This window comes from Haematobia irritans, chromosome 3 (assembly GCF_050003625.1).
Source record: "Haematobia irritans isolate KBUSLIRL chromosome 3, ASM5000362v1, whole genome shotgun sequence".
Classification (NCBI taxonomy): domain Eukaryota; kingdom Metazoa; phylum Arthropoda; class Insecta; order Diptera; family Muscidae; genus Haematobia; species Haematobia irritans.
This window is the reverse complement of record NC_134399.1, coordinates 189,241,415-189,261,169: the sequence shown is the minus strand read 5'-3', so window position 1 is coordinate 189,261,169 and position 19,755 is coordinate 189,241,415. Positions and strand designations below refer to the sequence as shown.

The following is a 19,755-nucleotide window of genomic DNA, read 5'->3' as shown; positions in this document are numbered from 1 at the left end:
AACAATACAAACAATATTTTGTTTGGACCAATCCTGAAAATATATATGCTTGACGCAAAATGTGTTTGGGGTATATGTTAGGTTAGGTTAGGTGGAAGCCCGATGTATCAGGCTCACTTAGACTATTCAGTCCATTGTGATACCACATTGGTGAACTTCTCTCTTATCACTGAGTGCCGAGTCCGAACGGCGTTCCAAATTGCACTGAAATCACTTAGAGAAACTTTGAAAACCCTCAGAAATGTCACCTGCATTACTGAGGTGGGATGATGGGGTATATGTTACAGAAGCGATTTTCTTGTGGGTGTGTAATAGGAGTTTTTGCTGAGAAATTATGTATCTGATTTCGGCAACAATGTGTATGTTGGCCGAGACAATAACATTTCTGCGATAAAAATGTTCCATTTTTACTATCCAAAAATAACATTTTGCTCTTGAAACATGTTTGAGGTGATCATATTCCTTTTCTGCGTCCCAGGAAAAAAAGCGTCGCCAAAAAAGTGGTGAAAATGTTATTTTTGGATCCGGAAGTAGAGCAAATTTGAAACAGAAGAGATGGATTTAACATGGGCTTGACATAGGACGGAAGTCCACCATTTCAACAGACGTTGAACAGAATTTGCATCACTTCTTACGATGTGACCCGAATTCAGTGTTTTGGACGTGAATTAAAAAATGTTGTCATATTTTGCCAAATAAATACTTTTTTAAATTTTTTTATGATGTTTAATGCATTCTAACACTTGCCTGAAACGATTGACCTAAAATATCGTTGGTTTATTCTTCAATCATTTTGTTGTTTTTGATTTCAGCTTAAAACCATGCATTGACTAAACTACAAGTGTAGCTTAACCAACATGATGAGGATGCTGATGAGGAATGTGGTGATTCCGAAACGTGCGTCCATCCAACAGTCTTGCAGTCCATAGGGCTTTGCCCAAATAAATTTGACGAACATTCTTTTCCTCTGTTTGTTAAGCTACACTTGTAGTTTAGTCAATCCATGGTTTTAAGCTGAAATCAAAAACAACAAAATTCGCTATATATGTTGATTGATTTTAGTATTCTTTTGTCAAGATTTAAATAATTGGTACATTAATTAATTCTTACTCGGTATTTACCTTTTTTGAAACAAAAAAAGTTAAGATTACATATTAAAAATAACAAAAAACGAGTTAAAAACAAGGATATACGGCCGTAAGTTCGGCCAGGCCGAAGCTTATGTACCCTCCACCATGGATTGCGTAGAATCGTCTTCTAAACACTGCCATCCACAATCGAATTACTTGGGTTGTAGTAACGCTTGCCGATTGCAAGGTATTTTCACACTCCTAAAGTTTTGACAAAATTTTCTATAGAAATTAAATTTTAACAAAATTTTCTATAGAAATTAAATTTTAACCAAATTTTCTATAGAAATTAAATTTTAACAAAATTTTCTATAGAAATTAAATTTTGACAATATTTTATATAGAAATAAAATTTTGACAAAATTTTTTTATAGAAATAAAATTTTGGTAGATTATTTTCGGATCGAGTGGCAACCATGATTGTGAACCGATATGGGCCAATTTTTGAGTGATTGGAGATCGGCTATATATATATATAACTATAGGCCGATGTGGACCAATTTTGGTATGGTTGTTATCGGCCATATACTAACACCACGTTCCAAATTTGAACCGGATCGGATCTTAGAGACTCCGCAAGCCAAATCTGGCGATCGGTTTATATGGGGGCTATATATATAATTATGAACCTATGTGGACCAATTTTTGCATCGATATTAGAGACCATATACTAACACCATGTTCCAAATTTCAGCCGGATCGGATGAAATATGCTTCTCTTAGGGACTCCACAAGCCAAATCTGAGGGTCCGTTAATAATAATAACCCCATCTTATGGAAGAGGGTATAAAAATTGAATTACAAGAACTTCATTCATCTTTGAAAGTGCATTTTTTGGAGGTGCTTTTAAAGCTATGGCTTTGGAAAAGATTCCAATTTTTTTACCGGGGTGCAATACTCGTACTACAGTGGAAAGATTTTATGTTTATTACAGAAAAACTGAAATTAAATAAGCCATTGTGCTTATACATATGGTGAACTTTTCTCCTATCTACGAGAGGGGATTATCCACCATTTACAGTATTTTGGTCTTTTCACTGAAATTGGGAATGAAGTCCTATTGATTAAAAAAATCTTTATCTTAAAGGTCAAACCATTTTTTGGTTCTTTGGTTATAGTTCATTTTAAACTCGTGCGACTTTTCTCAATGTCACGCTATAACCAACCATGACCATGGCGGTGGAAATAACTCAAGTGATAATTAAACATATTGTTACGTTTTTATATTTAGGCGTTTTTAATTACCCGACAATTAAAACACAGTTCTTTTAAATAACGACAATCTACAATTTATTTACTATGACTTCACACTTTACAATTCGTTCACACTGAAGTTATTCGTTTGACGCTTTAATTAAGACTGACTCGTTAGCAGCATGTGAGCGCTTTTATATATGACGGTGTGGCAATACGAGAACATTCTGGTAGCACTACAATATTCTGGCAACGCCATAACATTCTTAGACAAGGCTAGAAGGATCTACGACCATTAAGTTATTCGTCTGGTGGCTGCCAAACACATACACACTCACATAGATATATGCTCGCATTACTACAACAACAATGACAATAGACAATGAGATGAAATGAGAAAGCAAAATAACAAAGCAAAGGGGTTGTTATTCTATGAGAGAGTAAGAACTAACATTTCGGTAAGCAAACAAAAGAACATAAAAGAAATTCAGGAAAATACTAGAAAATGAATAGATGATTCCAAGAAGTGATAGCGAAATTTTATCGTTACAATTTGAAATTTTAAATTAACGGAAACTAATTTAAATAAACTTATGTCTATAATTATCAAATTCGTCACAATATCTTGTCGCAGATGCTAAAGATACCAAGATCATTGGAAAAAACACTGAAAATAAAATTCGTTTTTACATTCAAAAAATATTGACTTACATAGATGAGAAGTTCGCTAAAATAAATTTACGTTTAAGGCAAAAAAATTGTTTTCGTTAATTTTAAAAATGTCATAAAAAATATTCCTCCGCCCATTGACATTTTTTTATGTCTCAAAAATATTATGATCCAAAAGTGGGTATTAATTTCAAAGACCATACAAGTATGTTCAATGCTAATTGCTTCTCTGCATATTGAATCTTTTGATTGCAGTTAATAGAAGCTTCAAATATAGAAGTGTATGTAATAATTTTGAATTTCAAACAAACATTTATATACACGATAAAAGCTTTATTCATATATACCAGAAATAAAGTAAAAAAAAATCGATAAAAGATATAGATATCATAATTTAATTTTTTTAGATCCTATATGTAAAAGTGTCTTTATTGCCGAAATCAACACCAAAATTCTAAAGTGATGGACCTAAGTAAACATTTTTTGAGTGTACACTTTACAAAACAATAACCTATCGCCGGCCATGATGGACATTTAACTTTTAATATAAAGACGGCATATTTCTCAGATGATGTTTGGGGTGGTGTGAATAGTCGATGCGGTTTATCAAAATGAAAAATGAGTTGTCATAGTAATTATCATTAAAATTATATGGGAGACATTTTATCTTGGGGCCTTGTATAATCACCACCATAGTTTAGAGGCTCCCGCATAAATGAATGTTGAAAATAAAACCAGTCGCAATCCTTGGTGATTGCTGATCCTTTGATGTGTTCCATTCAATTTGTCTGGATGTTGTTCATTTTTATTTAATTTTTGTTGTTTCATACGAAATGGCTCTTCATCGTTTCCTTCAATCTTGTTGTGGGCTTCGATGGTGTTTCCTGTTGTGATTGAGATGCTCCTCTATTTTATATGGAATTTTATTAAAAATTTCGTAACACATTCGTGGTGCTCATCGCAGCTTCTCTCATTTACACTGTCGCCCAATCCGTAATGATTTTCCAGAACACCCATAAAATGTTTGACAAATGTCCTGTCATTATGGTGACATTGCCATCGAGTGTCCTCTTATCGCTCCATATTAATCTGTGTCAAAGTCACGTATGCGAACTATTCGTAGGTTTTGGGTTGGTGATGGCAATTTGAGTCTCTGTAGGTGCTTGCGGTCATATCAGTTGGAGAGCATGTTTTCTGTTGAATTTACGATATCGCGTACGTGCTATTACTACGAGATAAATTGATCGTGTGGCTGATCTTAGATGGTGCTACTGTGTCATTGCATTTTTAGATTGTTGCTTTTGAAAGAAATTAGTTAGCAATTCATTTCAAGGACATGGACTTAAAACAAATGTTACACATTTTAAAATCCAATAGCAATGCAATGGTAGTATACACTAGACTAGATTTCTAGAGTTGAAGAGTGTTCACACGCAGAGAAAGAAACAAGGTTGCAAATGAACACAGCAAGAATCGTAATTCTTTTAAAAATAGTTTTTTTTAACGCGAGAAAAAAATGACAAGAAAAACTAGAATGAGGCAAAGGCAGGTGTATTCGGCTATGTAATTCTCTAATCAAATAAATACTCAATTAATGTTTACATACAGGGTAACTGACGCGAAGTGTTGCCAATTGGAACGACCCTACACTGAAAAAAATATTTTCGTGAGGTCATAGATTCATGTCTTTAAAATACAAATGCAAATTTTTCTTAGCATAGAAGACGCATTTCTTTAATATTAAGATTTTATCCTTGTCCAAAAGTCGATAAACTTTTCAATGAAGTCGTATTGTACTAATAATTAAGGGATTTGACTTAAAAATGGGTATCATAACATGAAAGAAAACATTTTTGGGCTAAGGTCAACTTGACTTTAATAATTCGGTGAAATTCTTTTGTCTTTATGCATCTTGACCACAAAGCACAAAATAGGACTTGTTTTTCAACACTTTATTTTAAATCATTTTTTACTTGAAACATAGCATAATTTCTACTGGAAGTCGAGTCTGAATTTGGAAAATAAAGTTGTACACACAAATAAAAATTTTTTTTTCTGATTCAATCACGAAATTAATTTTTTAATTGATTTGTCTTCAATCACGAAAATGATAGTATCAATCATAGTTTTAATTGGGAATGAGAAAACAATTAATTGATTTTATTAGCAAATTTCAATTTTTTTTTAATTAAAAAGAGGAAGTATTTTCAATTACTTTCTGAATTGGCTTAGAATTTTTATTTGGATTAACAATTGATTGTTTGATATACATTTTTAATTAAAAAGAAAGGACAGTCAGACGGGGGGATATCTGTCAATATATTCTCCATATAAACCGATCCACCGATTTGACTTATTGGACAAGTAGACGTCACTACTTTTATTCGATGTTCATTAAATAAAATTTAGATATATTTTAGTTTCTTTAAGGCTATGCTAAATTTGGTGTATATCGGTCCCAGTTTTATATAACCTGCTTAAAAACCGATCTTCGGATTTTTCTTCGGAACCCGCAATTTGAATCCGATTTGCTTGAAACTATAAATCGAAATGTAATTTAAGTGCATAAAGAGATATATTGAATTTGGTATATATCGGTTCACATTTCGATATAGCTCTCAGATAGACCAATCTCCATATTTGAATTCTTGAAGGAACGGAAGCAGCAATTTTCGTTCGATTTGATTGAAATTTAAAATCTGGAGATATTTCATGTCCGTAAAGAGGTGTGCAAATTTGGTATGTATCGGGCCATGTTTTTATATAGCGCCCATATAACATAGAACGATTTCCCGATTTGACTTCGTAAGAGCATGGAAGCCGCAAATTATTATTCGATGTGCTTAAAATTTAAACTGGACTGCTAGGTCTATAATTATTTATAGACCCTATATGTACTGAACGCCCAAGATTTGACGACGGAATCCTCATGGAGAACAAATTTCATCCGATCCGGTTCCACTTCTTGGTCCGACCGTCGGACAAAATTTAAATTTTTTTTTAATTATGGACCGATGTGAACCAATTTTTGCGTGGTTGTTAGAGACTATATACTAACACCATGTACCAAATTTCAGGCGGATCGGATGATTTTTGCTTCTTTTAGAGGCTCCGCAAACCAAATCGGGGATCGGTTTATATGGGGGCTATATATAATTATGGACCGATGTGGACCAATTTTTGCATGGTTGTTAGAGACCATATACTAACACCATGTACCAAATGTCAGCCGGATCGGATGAAATTTACTTCTCTTAAAGGCTCCGCAAGCCAAATCGGGGGTCCGTTTATATGGGGGCTATACGTAAAAGTGGACCGACCTACATCAATAACAACTACTTGTGCCAAGTTTCAAGTCGATAGCTTGTTTCGTTCGGAAGTTAGCGTGATTTCAACAGACGGACATGCTCAGATCGACTCAGAATTTCACCACCAGAATATACTTTATGGGGCCTTAGAGCATTATTTCGATGTGTTACAAACGGAATGACAAAGTTAATGTACCCCCATCCTGCGGTGGAGGGTATAAAAAGATTAAAAAACGAATAAGTTAAAATTTGTTTCCTAGAATCAAATATACGCAAAACTCATATTTAAAAGACAATTGTGTCTCACATGTGCCCTTACTTCAATTATCAATTTACTTGGCTTGGAATCAATACCAAAATAACTTGTATAAAGACAAAATCTTTGGAACCGGACAAGATTTTTTTTAGTGTAAATGTGGATAGTTACTTTGATTTTTTTACTTGTGTAAAAAAAAACCTAAACCCCCAACAATGACAAAACAATCAATTAACTATTTTACGACCTCCCCTTAGATATGATAAGGTCAATAATTTGTAGAAAACGGAATCTTGAAACATTTCATATTTATGTATTCCGGACATAACACCATGAAAAGGAAACTAAACCAAACTAAGCGCACTGGTAACCTTAGATTTCATAGGCACACAGTAGCTCACATTGTCATTGCAGTCTTTGGTGTAGTGTGATTTACTAGAACGCTCTGATTGTAATCACATACCTAGCCAACATCGAAGATAATGCTACAATGTGGGACAATTTTCCTGCAATATTATCTACGAGGAAATCTATGATCTTCAGAATAACGAAATAAGGAAATCAAGTAAATACGAATAGGGGTAAAGAAACAAGTGTCCAATGCAATGTTACATGACAAAGTGACAGCTCATTCATTAACTACTTTATGGGTGTTCCCAGAGATCAAAGTGGAATTACAAGGAATTTCGCTCTCTTTTTTTCCAAAAACACCAAAGTAGCGTTAAGACAGACAATTATTTCGGACATTTTCAACCGGATTGTCGGCAGAATAATCAAAGTGAATAAAAATTAACACCACTTAAATGCATTGAATATGAAAATTATGGTTGCATGTCTATACCACAAATTTTTGTAATATTTAATCCATCTATGAAATTGAGATATTTTCTGACACCTTCCATCAAATAAATCCATCATGCATAAGGAAATTCCTTGTAAACAACTCGCCATTTGTTGGAAGTGTTTATTGTTATTAAGTAATTAAAATTGTATCATAACACTCCTTGGATGTGGAAATTAAAATCACATCATAATTATTTGTATGATAGCACAAAGACTATATTATATGGAATCAAGTCATGGCGTAAAGGTGATGGAGTTGTTAGTTTTAATATTTATAGTTATTCAGTTAAATCATTGTAATATGCAGAGTTAAAATATTGGCGGTATTTGCGTTTTACAATATAACGAAAAACCCTGACATTTAATTTAGTTTATTAAAATATAGAGAAAAGGGTAAAAAGCTTCCGAATATATGCAATGTTGGTGGCTGGCATTATGCAATAATAACAAATTTCGGTTTTGCCAAAAAATTTTGCACCATCAATTATGTATGCTGGTATTAAAACAAGTTAAATTTATACAGCACAGTAGGATAAAAATTGATTTTTTTTATTTTAGCCTGCTTCTAGAGATGTTATATTGAAAAGGGCATTGCGTTAAATTTGAATTACGAAAATTTGCTGAAAATGGAAGACAAAATTACATAAAATTTATGACACCTCAATCACTTCTTAAAATATGTCGGAATTCCCCCCTACAATGAGAAAAATAGAGCTCTTTCTAAGACTTGACGAAAAGAAATAAGGTTCTGTGCTCGTTGAATCTTAGATACTCACCATCATGACATGCTTGAAGATTTTTCATTAAATTCTGGGATCCCTTGCATTGCCTTAGAAGTTTTGTCTTCACTGAAAAAAAAAAAAAAAAAATATTTACGAAGTTTTAAAATTTACGCAACCTAAATTTTAGTGAGCGCAATTTCCACACTATTAAAGACAAATTTCTTTAAAGTAATTATATGTGGTGAGGAATAAAACAAATGTTGAGTTTGAATTTTATTACACCATAAGGTAGATTTATTAAAAATTCTGTTGAAGACTTTATTCGCGAGCTGTTCACTTGTTTCAATCAATGGGCGAAGCTAAAGTGATTTTTGATTTCATTGTTCAATTCTAGTGTACCAAATTTAAAGCGGTACTTCATTCATTATTTTATCAATGATATTTCAAAGTCATTCATATTTTCTACATACGTATAAAGTATTGCTTAAGCTTACTCTTTTTCATTCATAGGTTTACATTCATTGATATTAACAGTTTTTGAAAGCAACAACAACATATTCATATTAGTAAAGTAATATAAAAAACAACAATAACAATACTCATTGAGAATCATTCTACGTGAGATTATTAAAGTGACAAGAGCAATGAGTATAATTATGAATGAGAACACAGTGTTATATTTATGAATGAGAGCAATGTGTTATACACAACGAGAAATATATAATATAACAAATAGACAGCTAAGCATGAATGAAGTAAATAATAATAAATTTGAAGCGAGCACAGTGTGGATTAAAAGTACGTTCACCACCATCCCGGCCCCCCTGAAACGTAGTTTCAGATTATGGGAAGTTTTACCAAGGTAGAAATAGGACGTGTCATTTCTCCGCATTGCGTTTTAAGTTTTACAGCTCTTACATTGCCATCTATACCGGGATATGTTTCGATCACTTTTGCCAGTAGAAATTTGGAGAGAGGTAAATTCTTTTCTTTGACTACAACAACATCTCCAACTGCTAGATTTGGTTGAGGTCTATTCCATTTTGGTCGCTGTTGCAGAGAAGTTAAATACTCTTGATGCCAACGTCGCCAGAAACCTTGAAACATATTTTGTACATGCTGCCAATATCCAAGTCTGTTTGGTGTGAGGTTGACCAGATCTCCTTCGGGAACAGTTGTATAAGGCCTGCCAATAAGAAAATGAGCCGGCGAAAGGTATTCGCAATCTGTATCTGGAACAGTGCCTAAGGGTCTTGAATTAACTACGGCTTCCACCTGAGCCAATAGAGTGTGCATCTGCTCGAATGTTAATTCTGTATTTCCAATAACTCGTTTAAGATGCAACTTAACCGATCGAACCGCCGACTCCCACATTCCACCCCAGTGGGGTGCAAATGGAGGAATAAACGTCCATTGTATACCGTCTTCGGCTAAAGATGCGGAGACAATTTCGTTATGAGTTTGCGACAAAATTACTTTGTGCATCTCGTTTAATTCTCGAGATGCCCCAAGAAAATTTCTTCCATTGTCACTAAAGATTTTTTTACATTTTCCTCTTCGCGATATAAATCTTTTTAAAGCGGCAATAAAACAATCGGTGCTTAAATCAGTGGCGAGTTCCAAATGTATGGCGGAGGTGACTAGGCATACAAATAAACAGATATACCCTTTAGATTTCTTTGCATTTCGTCCTGAGTATTGTTTTAAAATTATTGGGCCTGCATAGTCGCAACCAGTGTTTTCAAAAGGAAACGCTTGACGTACCCGGATGGATGGTAAATCTGCCATTAACTGTTGTGTATTAATTTGTCGTTGTCGAAAACATTTGAGGCAATTATGAGTCAGATTTCGAATCAGATTTCTTGCACCAATAATCCAATAGGTTTGACGGGCAATAACAAACAAGGCCGATACTCCGGGATGCAGATTTTTCTCATGAAGGTTTTGTAAAATCAATTTGGTTATTCGGCTACATATTGGCAAGATTATTGGATATTTTGAAGCATTGTCTAGTTCTGAGTTACGTAGGCGCCCACCTACCCGTAACAAGCCGCTGCCGTCTATGAAGGGGTGTAGTTTTGCTAATGAAGATGTTGTACTTACTAGGCGTTTACTTTGTAATAGCGTGCGCTCTTCGCTAAAGGCATCTTGGGCATACTTTGTCAGAATTAGTTCGGCGTGTTTAAAGTTGTTGAACGAAATGTTCGGCGATTTTATTTGGTGTGGATATCTAGTGGCATTGATGAACTTGAAGATGTAGGCTACGACACGTATGAGTTTATTCCATTTCGAAATGCGGTGTACCAATTCATGTAGTGGATTATAGTCATTCACTGTTGAGACCAGAACTTTTGAAGAAAGTTTAAAGGCAGAAAGGGCGTCAGGATCTGTAATTACATCAAATGAATTAGAACAGTTATTCATATTACTGATTTGGAATGGGTCCCTCAGCCATTGTGGGCCCTTCCACCAAAGATCAAAGGAACGAAGTGTTGATACAGGCATCCCTCTTGAGGCACAGTCGGCCGGATTTTCTTTAGAGGCAACATGATTCCAAAACTTACGAGGCAATATTTCCAATATTTCTGATGTTCTGTTGGCTTCGAATGTCTTTAACTTAATGGGTGGTTGAGATAGCCAACACAAAACAATTGTTGAATCACACCAAGCTCGTATATCAATTGATTTGTGTGGCAAGGCTTCTTTTATTCTTTTGAGTAGACGAGATAAAATAAGAGCTCCGCATAATTCAAGACACGGCAACGATTTTTGTTTGATGGGAGCTACCCTTGTTTTAGCAGCAATGAGTTTGACATGAGTATGACCAGTGTCGTCTACGAATCGACAATAAACTGCGGCAGAGTATGCGTGTATGGAAGCATCCGAGAAACCATGCAGCTCCAATTTTGTGACATCATTCAAAATGTATCTTGGAAGTGTAAAATCTTGAATAGAAATTAAATCTTGTCGAAATGTAGTCCATTGACGTGTAAGATTTTCAGGAAGTGGTTCATCCCACGATAGCTTGTGTGACCATAGTTCTCTTAGTAGAATTTTAAATTGTATTACCACAGGAGATAATAAACCCATGGGATCAAATATACGTGATACATCAGATAGTACCTGCCTTTTTGTTGCGACTGGATTTTTGTTGCGTTCTATATGATACCCCAGTTGATCTGACGATGGTCTCCAAAAAATACCGAGCACCTTTTTTACATCTTTTTCGGGAGCTGCAAAAAACAATTGATCTTGTGTACTATCTGATATACTCACGCAATTTGAAACCCATTTCCTTAGTTCCAGGCCTGCTTGGGCTAGTAGATTTACCAAATTGTCACGTATGAAAACGATTTCTTCTTCCGTTTGTGCCCCGGTAATAACATCATCTACATAAAAGTCCTCCATTACCACCTTCGATGCAATGGGGAACTTGGATTTATAATCATAGGCTAACTGCTCCAACACTCGTACTGAAAGATATGGCGCACAAGATGTGCCATATGTAACCGTGCATAAAATGTAATGTTGTACCTCGTGTAACGGCGACTCTCTCCATACAATACGTTGATAATTTTTGTGATCTTCAGATATCCATATTTGTCTGAACATTTTTACTATGTCGGCTGAGAAAACATATCTGTGGAAACGAAATCTCAAACAAACAGCAAATAAGTCCCGTTGTATACTTGGCCCAATGTGCAAGTTATTATTAAGCGATACACCGTTGGAATCTTGAAATGAGCCATCAAACACGACTCTAATTTTTTCTCCCAAAACTGGATGATGGGGTAGATAAAAAACTCTACCATCAGTAACATTAATCTCATGAGGTTTGAGTTTACGCATATGTCCCAATTTTTCATAATCTCGCATAAAACCAATATACTTATCTCGAATTGCTGGATTTCGTTGAAGCCTTCTTTCGACAGCATAGAATCGAGATAGCGCACCATTTAGTGTATTTCCAAATATTGGGTTTTCATTTTTAAAAGGCAACTGAACTACGTACTTACCATCACTTGCACGCGAGTGAGTGGTTTGAAAGTGCGTCTCTACAAAAATGTCATCTGGATCGGCTTTAGTATGGTGTTCAGTTTCTTCTAGTTCCCAAAAGCTTCGAAGGCAACGATCAATATCCACGGTGGTAACAAGTGTAGTAGTTTGGTTGTAAATTTGCTCTGTCTCAGCACAAGTTACAACCCATCCAAAAATTGTTGAAATTGCAATAGTATTGCCCTGTGAATCAATACGTTTGTTGAATGTGAAAATGTTCCAAATATGTTCTAGGCCAAATAAAATATCAATCTGTGACGAAATGTTGTATGTGGGGTCAGCAAGAGGCAAATCCATAAGTTGATTTTTGATCTTATTTTCAAAGCTGTAGCCAGGAAGAGATGTAGTTATTTTAGGCAGAACATGTACCTTGGCGTTAATCGATTGCTCAGAGATGCGTGAACGTACGAATATTTGACATAAACCCCGAGTTGTCTCGGCTTTAATTGATGAAATACCATTTACAATTATTTTTGAGGGATATCTTTGAAGGCCTAGACGTTGAGCACAACTCTCAGTGATAAAAGACAGCTTTGAAGCGGTATCTAATAAAGCTCGACATGTTATAAACTTTCCAAAGCGATCTTTGACATAAATAGAAGCAGTGGGCATGACAAATTCTTTGTCTGACGTACAATGTTTACTACTAGATGGAAGTGAAGGTAACGAAATGGGACATGCAATGTTAGCGGTAGTGGACCACTGAATATTGGCACTAGCTGTATTATTAGAAGAAGACGGTGATTCAGGGGGTGAAGACTCCGAAACTTGACCGGGTAAATATGTAGGTTCATGTTCATTACTCGGAAGATGTAGGAGTGAATGATGTCTTCGATGACATTGCTTGCATCTACCTTTTGATGCACAGTTGGAAACCGCATGACCCTGTCTGAGACAATTATAACATAGTGCAGATTCTTTTACGAAGTGACGGCGCTCATTAATATCTTTTTGCAGAAATGTGGGACATGTAAAGATTGAATGGTCGGGAGACTTGCACAATAAACAGCTGGGTTTTGCTTTAGTACTCACCAGACATTTTGTATGGTTACCTTGTGACTTGCCTGAATGACTGTGCTTGGATTGATGGGCCTGTTTCTTTGCACACAATTCAACCTCTTCGCAGCGATTGTCTAAGAATTCAAAAAAATCGTTAATGGTAGGAAGTGGATAATCTCGACTCTCACGAATCCACTTGCTCTTTGATTCAGGATCAAGTTTAGATAACAATAAATAGATTAACCACCAATCTCTTTCATCTTTACCTATAGCATCAAGACCACGAATTATTTCATTTGCCCCGTCAGATATTTTTCTCATGGTTGCAGCATTTTCCGTCGATATTGATGGTAGGGCCATAAATGCTTCTATGAAAGAAGTAACAATTTGCTTAGGGCGATCATACCTATCATTGAGCCTTGTCCAAGTGGTTTGAAAAGCAGTTTCGGTAACCGGAATATGTTGTATTAATCTTGCGGCATCTTCTTTGAGTAGCGACTTCAGGTAATGAAACTTTTGAATATTTGATATTCCTTTTGATCCTATAGCGCTCTCAAAAAGATCTTTAAAACTTGGCCAATCTTTGTATGTCCCTGTAAAAAATGGAATATTTATGCGAGGTAAATCATTTTCTTTAGGATGGCTAGTCGTTGAAAGTTTTTCCAAAAATGCAGCCTGTTGATCTGCCAACTTTGCTATTGCTCCCGAGTTGGCTGTACTTTCATTCAAAGTAGGAGCATATTGTGATTTTAAAGCATACAGTTTACCACGCGCTGAAAGGTATTTCTCTTCGTAGCTTGCAAAATCAGCCTCCGGGTCCGCAAAATTTTCCACATCTTTGAATTTGTATAAATCATCTGTTAATTTTACAAACGCTTGCCAAACCTCTTCCAAACGCTCCAAGCGGCTAACCACATCATCGAAAGTTGTTTCTGCGGATGGAACCTGAGCAAACGCCAAAATACGAGTAATTGAGCCTTTCGAGCGACCTCTGGTCATCGTCAAGGAATTCATTTCTTCCGACATGATGTGTTATTTTTTACTTTAATTTGCACAAGAACTTCCTGAAGACAAGTATAGTGCAATCAAATTTGCGTCCAAAACTTGATCAGAACGAGATCGATTTTTTTATTTTTTAAATAAAATTGATACGTTCTTCGATTTTGATAGTTGTGGAATTCCAGATTTTATTAAATGACTGGAAGATCCGGTTCCAGAAGGACCAACACTTATGGTGAGGAATAAAACAAATGTTGAGTTTGAATTTTATTACACCATAAGGTAGATTTATTAAAAATTCTGTTGAAGACTTTATTCGCGAGCTGTTCACTTGTTTCAATCAATGGGCGAAGCTAAAGTGATTTTTGATTTCATTGTTCAATTCTAGTGTACCAAATTTAAAGCGGTACTTCATTCATTATTTTATCAATGATATTTCAAAGTCATTCATATTTTCTACATACGTATAAAGTATTGCTTAAGCTTACTCTTTTTCATTCATAGGTTTACATTCATTGATATTAACAGTTTTTGAAAGCAACAACAACATATTCATATTAGTAAAGTAATATAAAAAACAACAATAACAATACTCATTGAGAATCATTCTACGTGAGATTATTAAAGTGACAAGAGCAATGAGTATAATTATGAATGAGAACACAGTGTTATATTTATGAATGAGAGCAATGTGTTATACACAACGAGAAATATATAATATAACAAATAGACAGCTAAGCATGAATGAAGTAAATAATAATAAATTTGAAGCGAGCACAGTGTGGATTAAAAGTACGTTCACCACCAATATGTTAATTAAAATGAAGTTTATAATTCTAACTTAATTTTTTTTTATTAAATTTCTTTGGACATTTGCGTCCCTCCGTTAAAGTCGTATGTCTTTGACTAAGGCAACATTTCCTTAAAGTTAAGAAACACATTTTTGATTTAGGGAAATCTTCCTTAAACTAACTGAAATATGAATCTTTATATTTGAGATAGAAACGCTTCAAATTTAGGCTAAAACTTATTTTTAGAATTTAACATCTTTGCTTTAATTTTTTTTTTTTTTTTGAAATAAGAAAACATTTTATATTATAATTTGAACTTTGAAACTGGTTTTTCTTGAACATGAATAGCTTAATTAATTTATAGCGAAAATAGAATCTAAATTCGATAAATGAGATCTGTATCCTTATTTTAATTTTATTTGTCCTAAATATTTTTATTTTAAAGAATGCGCATCTTTGGCTCTGACTCATTATTAAACTCCTTAAGGGATGGGATCAAAATCTTTGGATACAAGTAAACTTTAATTTGAATGTTGGAAGTTCATTTAAAATTAAAAAAAAAAATCCACCAATTGCACTTTTTTAGTTTTATCAATATTTTTTTGTTATTACACGTTTATTTTCTTATTACCTAACTTTTAAATTTAAAAAAATTTTTCGCTCCGATCGGGAGTCGAACCAGAACGCCTTAGCACACTTGGCCACAAACGCTATTGAACATGAAGCATAGAAACGTCAATTAAAATGTATGTAATAAAGGGTGGATAAAATTTCAAGGCCCGATGTTGATTTTGAATAAAACACAAACTATTTAGGAAATTATTGTAATTTTATTTTATTATGATATATTGGTATTACTCAATTATGTATGGAACAAAATATCGGCCAAATGGGCGCCGCGACCTCGGTGGCACACCTTCATCCGAGGGTCCAAATTTTCGATGACGCTGAGGCATAATGGAGGTTCTATGCCGTTAATGTGCCGAATTATCTCATTCTTTAGCTCTTGAATTGTTGCTGGCTTATCGACGTACACCTTTTCTTTCAAATAACCCCAAAGAAAAAAGTCCAACGGTGTCAAATCACATGATCTTGGCGGCCAATTGACATCGCCATTTGGCATCTTGCCATTACGGTAAAAAGGCCATGGAGTGGTATGCCGCCAACAATGTGCAGGTGGTTCCCAAGGACAAGAACCCTCCCAACACGCCAGAGCTCCGCCCAATTGAGAAATACTGGGCTATTGTCAAGCGGAACCTAAAGAAGACAAAAAAAAAAAAACTGCTAAGTACGAGCAGCAGTTCAAGGCAAACTGGCTTTCTGCGGCGAAGAAAGTGGACAAGGTGGCTGTACAAAATCTGATGGCAGGTGTCAAGCGTGAGGCCCGGCAATTCGGATTTGGAAAAGCGAAAGTCTAACTGAATATTTTTCCTGAATTTTATACTAATTGAACTTGAAAAAGAAATGTAATTTGATTTTTTAAATAAACGATTCCACCGATTTACACGCGTTTTCTCTTGACCAAATTTTGACCGTATCACCCTTTAATACTATTTAGTTTAACTTTCTAAAAATAATCTAAATTATCTAAAACTAACCACAATTTTCTACCTTGTGGATCTTTGTCGAAGTCAGACCCAGAATTTTCGAGAAAATAAAATAATTGCGACAAACAAGTTCGCGGTAAAAATAACATTGTACTCTTGAAACATGCTTGAATTGATCATATTCTCTCTGTGCGTGTAGAAAAGACTCAATGATGGTTCTTTCTATCCTTGTGCACAAATTGTTCAATAAGTTTTAAAATGTTTGTTATTCTACTGAATATACAGATTTCCATCTTTACCTGGCTTATATTCAAACTTCTGAGTTTAGTCCAGTTATAGGCTATATCTGGCACTTACTCTACCGTTCTGCAGGTCCTATTAGAGCGACTCTTTTAAATTTCTAAGAAATAAAAGAGAATTGGTGATGTAAACAAAACTCGCAAAGGAGAAATGTTAATTTAAACCCAAGGCTGTTTAACTTGATACAAATTCTTAGTAAATCTGAAAATACTTGTGCTCTATAACCAACCACAAAATAAAAAAAAATAAAAATTTAAATTTACTATTTGTGACTACCAACAAAATAAAATCACATTCTCAAAAGAATTGAAATTAAAATAGTTCAAAACAATAGTCATTATACACAACTCTTAGTTATTCTGCGAATCAGGCTTCTTTTAAAATGTAACCAATTAATTGACTTCTGTTGATAATGTAGTTTTAAATGGATGTATTAATCATAGCCTTCAGGAAGAAAATATAAAGAGAATGCAAAAAACTTAGGCATAGATCTTACCTGCTGTGAAAAGTAACCGCAGTATCATTTTTCTTAAGCAAATTGTTTGACGAAACCAAAATACTAAAATGATCTTTACAATCGCCACAGGTATATAAGGGATGATGAATAATGCTTCTGTTGATCGCCAAAGAGATCAATAGCGATTGCAAAAGATACAAAAATGAATCGTAACGTTTTGTAGTTACCATTGTAATCGATCCAAGATATTTATCAATTTCGAAATTAGTTCTTATTCCACAAAGTGAAATTTACAAGATTTTTTCTTAAAGATAAATAAAAATATTTTCTTTTGTTCCTATGCGTTGCACTTGCTACGATCTGAAGAATTTATATGATATTTTCTTGGGATTTTTGCATAATTTCACCACAGGTCATTAGTTACCAGCTCCCTTAGCCCAGTGGGTTTGGGATCAATAAACGTTCGACAAATCAATAATATTTTGTAAATATTGAAAGGTGATTCTGTTTAAATGGAAATGAATTTATTTTTGAAATGATAATTAATTATAATTAAGAAGGACTATGGGGTTTTGTATTGCCAACTAAATACAACCATCGTCAACAAAAAATATGGCTTGTGGCAAATGAAACCACTTTTCTCTTTAGGGGGTGTATGCCGATTAACAAGTGGCTCCAAGGCATTGAGACGTAAATGTCGTATACAAGAGAAATGTAATTTATCAACAAGAATTAGGAACAAGTATGTTGGTACGTCTGAAAGTTCGGCCAGACTTAGAAATAAATACACTTGGTTATTAGGGAACCAAATTTCAAACGAGTCGAATCTCCAAAGCCAAATCTAATGATCGGGGAAAATACCTTAAAATAATCCTTAAATAATCCTTAATCCTTAAAATAATACGGCGGACATCGCTAGATCTACTCAAAATTTCACCACTACATGAAATATATCGAGACGTATGCTTTTTTATACCCACCGCCATACACGCAAAGAAAAAAAGCGTTTGGAAAATGTGTACCGAAAACGTTTTTCTTTTGTTAGAGTTTTTTGAATTGCTTCGAAAATTTTATCACCAAAAAAAATTCGTTTGTTACAAAATTTTTATTTTTTTCAATAAAAAAAGTTTTTTTTTGAAACAACAACACAGACCATTTCGTTTATATCAAACACTGTTCTTTTCTGACTTTAGGTCTTTAATAAGACACATTTTACAGTTCAAAATTTAATATACTACAATGTAGTGTTGAAAATTTTTTCGGAATCTTCCGGGCATATCTGGAATATATGTAAAAAAAAACAAAAAGCCTTGGTCGAAGCAGGGATCGAACCCACGACCCTTGGCATGCAAGTCGGACGTAGCAACCACTGTTCCACGGTGCCAAACTAAATGTTTGTTTCTGTTAAATAAACTTTGTTTATTCGGTTCGTGGGCGCCGCATGCTATGCTATATAAATGTAACTTATATGGATATTTATCTATTGATGGCCGTTACAGGTACATAGCTCAGTGGTTAGTGTGTTGGCTTACAAAGTGCATGGTCCGAGGTTCGATTCTCCGTCCAGGCGAAAGGTTAAAAAAATTTTAAAAATTTATAAAATCGTATAATTTCTTCTACGTTGTTGGCATTGGTATTGCTTGGTATTGTCTAAAATTTCTTTTGGGAGGAAATAATTGTTTTTTTGCGTGTAGAATGGTGACTGGGGTATAATAAGTTTGTGATTCCGTTTGTAACACATCGAAATATGGATTTCCGACTATATAAAGTATATATTCTTGATCAGGGAGAAATTCTAAGCATTTCCGTCTGTCTGTCTGCTCTAATCACGCTACAGTCTTCAATAATGGAGCTATCGTCGTGGAATTTGCCACAGAATCGTCTTTTGTCTGCACGCAGGCCAAGTTCGAAGATGGGCTATATCGGTCCAGCTTCTGATATAGCTCCCATATAAACCGTTTGCCCGATTTGGGGATCTGGTTTTATATAATTTGCCTGAAATCTAGAGGTATTTTGGGACCATAAAGATATATATTTTGATATAGCTTCCATATAGACCGATTTCCCTATTTGAATTCTTGGGCTTCCAGAAACCGTAGTTTTTATCCAATTCGCCTGAAATTGGAAATATAGCGGTATTATCGAACCATAAAGAGGCGTGTCGAAATGTGGAAAATGTGGATACCGGTCCCTGTTTTGATATAGCCCACATATAGACCGATCTCCCGATTTCACTTCTTGGGCTTCTGCATCTGGGCTTGGGCATCCGTAGTTTTTACCCAATTTGCCTGAAATTGGAAATCTATAGATATTTTAAGACCATAAAGAGGTGTGCTGAAAATGGTGATTATCGAACCCTCTCTTGATATAGCTCCCATATAGACCGATCTCCTGATTTTACTTCATGGCCTTCTAAATTCTGTAGTTTTTATCCAATTGGCCTGAAATTGGAAATATAGCGGTATTCTCGAACCATAAAGAGTT

The 19,755-nt window shown here is 34.7% G+C and overlaps 1 protein-coding gene across 1 annotated transcript; it reads right to left on the bottom strand.

The window, feature by feature from the left end:
- Positions 1 to 1,106: 1,106 nt before the first annotated feature.
- Positions 1,107 to 14,203, bottom strand: LOC142231356 (uncharacterized). The gene is made up of 4 exons (XM_075301967.1): positions 10,687 to 14,203; positions 8,981 to 10,509; positions 3,729 to 3,899; positions 1,107 to 1,121 (listed from the first exon to the last, which is right to left on the bottom strand). The coding sequence occupies exons 1-4, from the start codon at positions 14,201 to 14,203 to the stop codon at positions 1,107 to 1,109; spliced, it is 5,232 nt and encodes a 1,743-aa protein (XP_075158082.1).
- Positions 14,204 to 19,755: the final 5,552 nt, after the last annotated feature.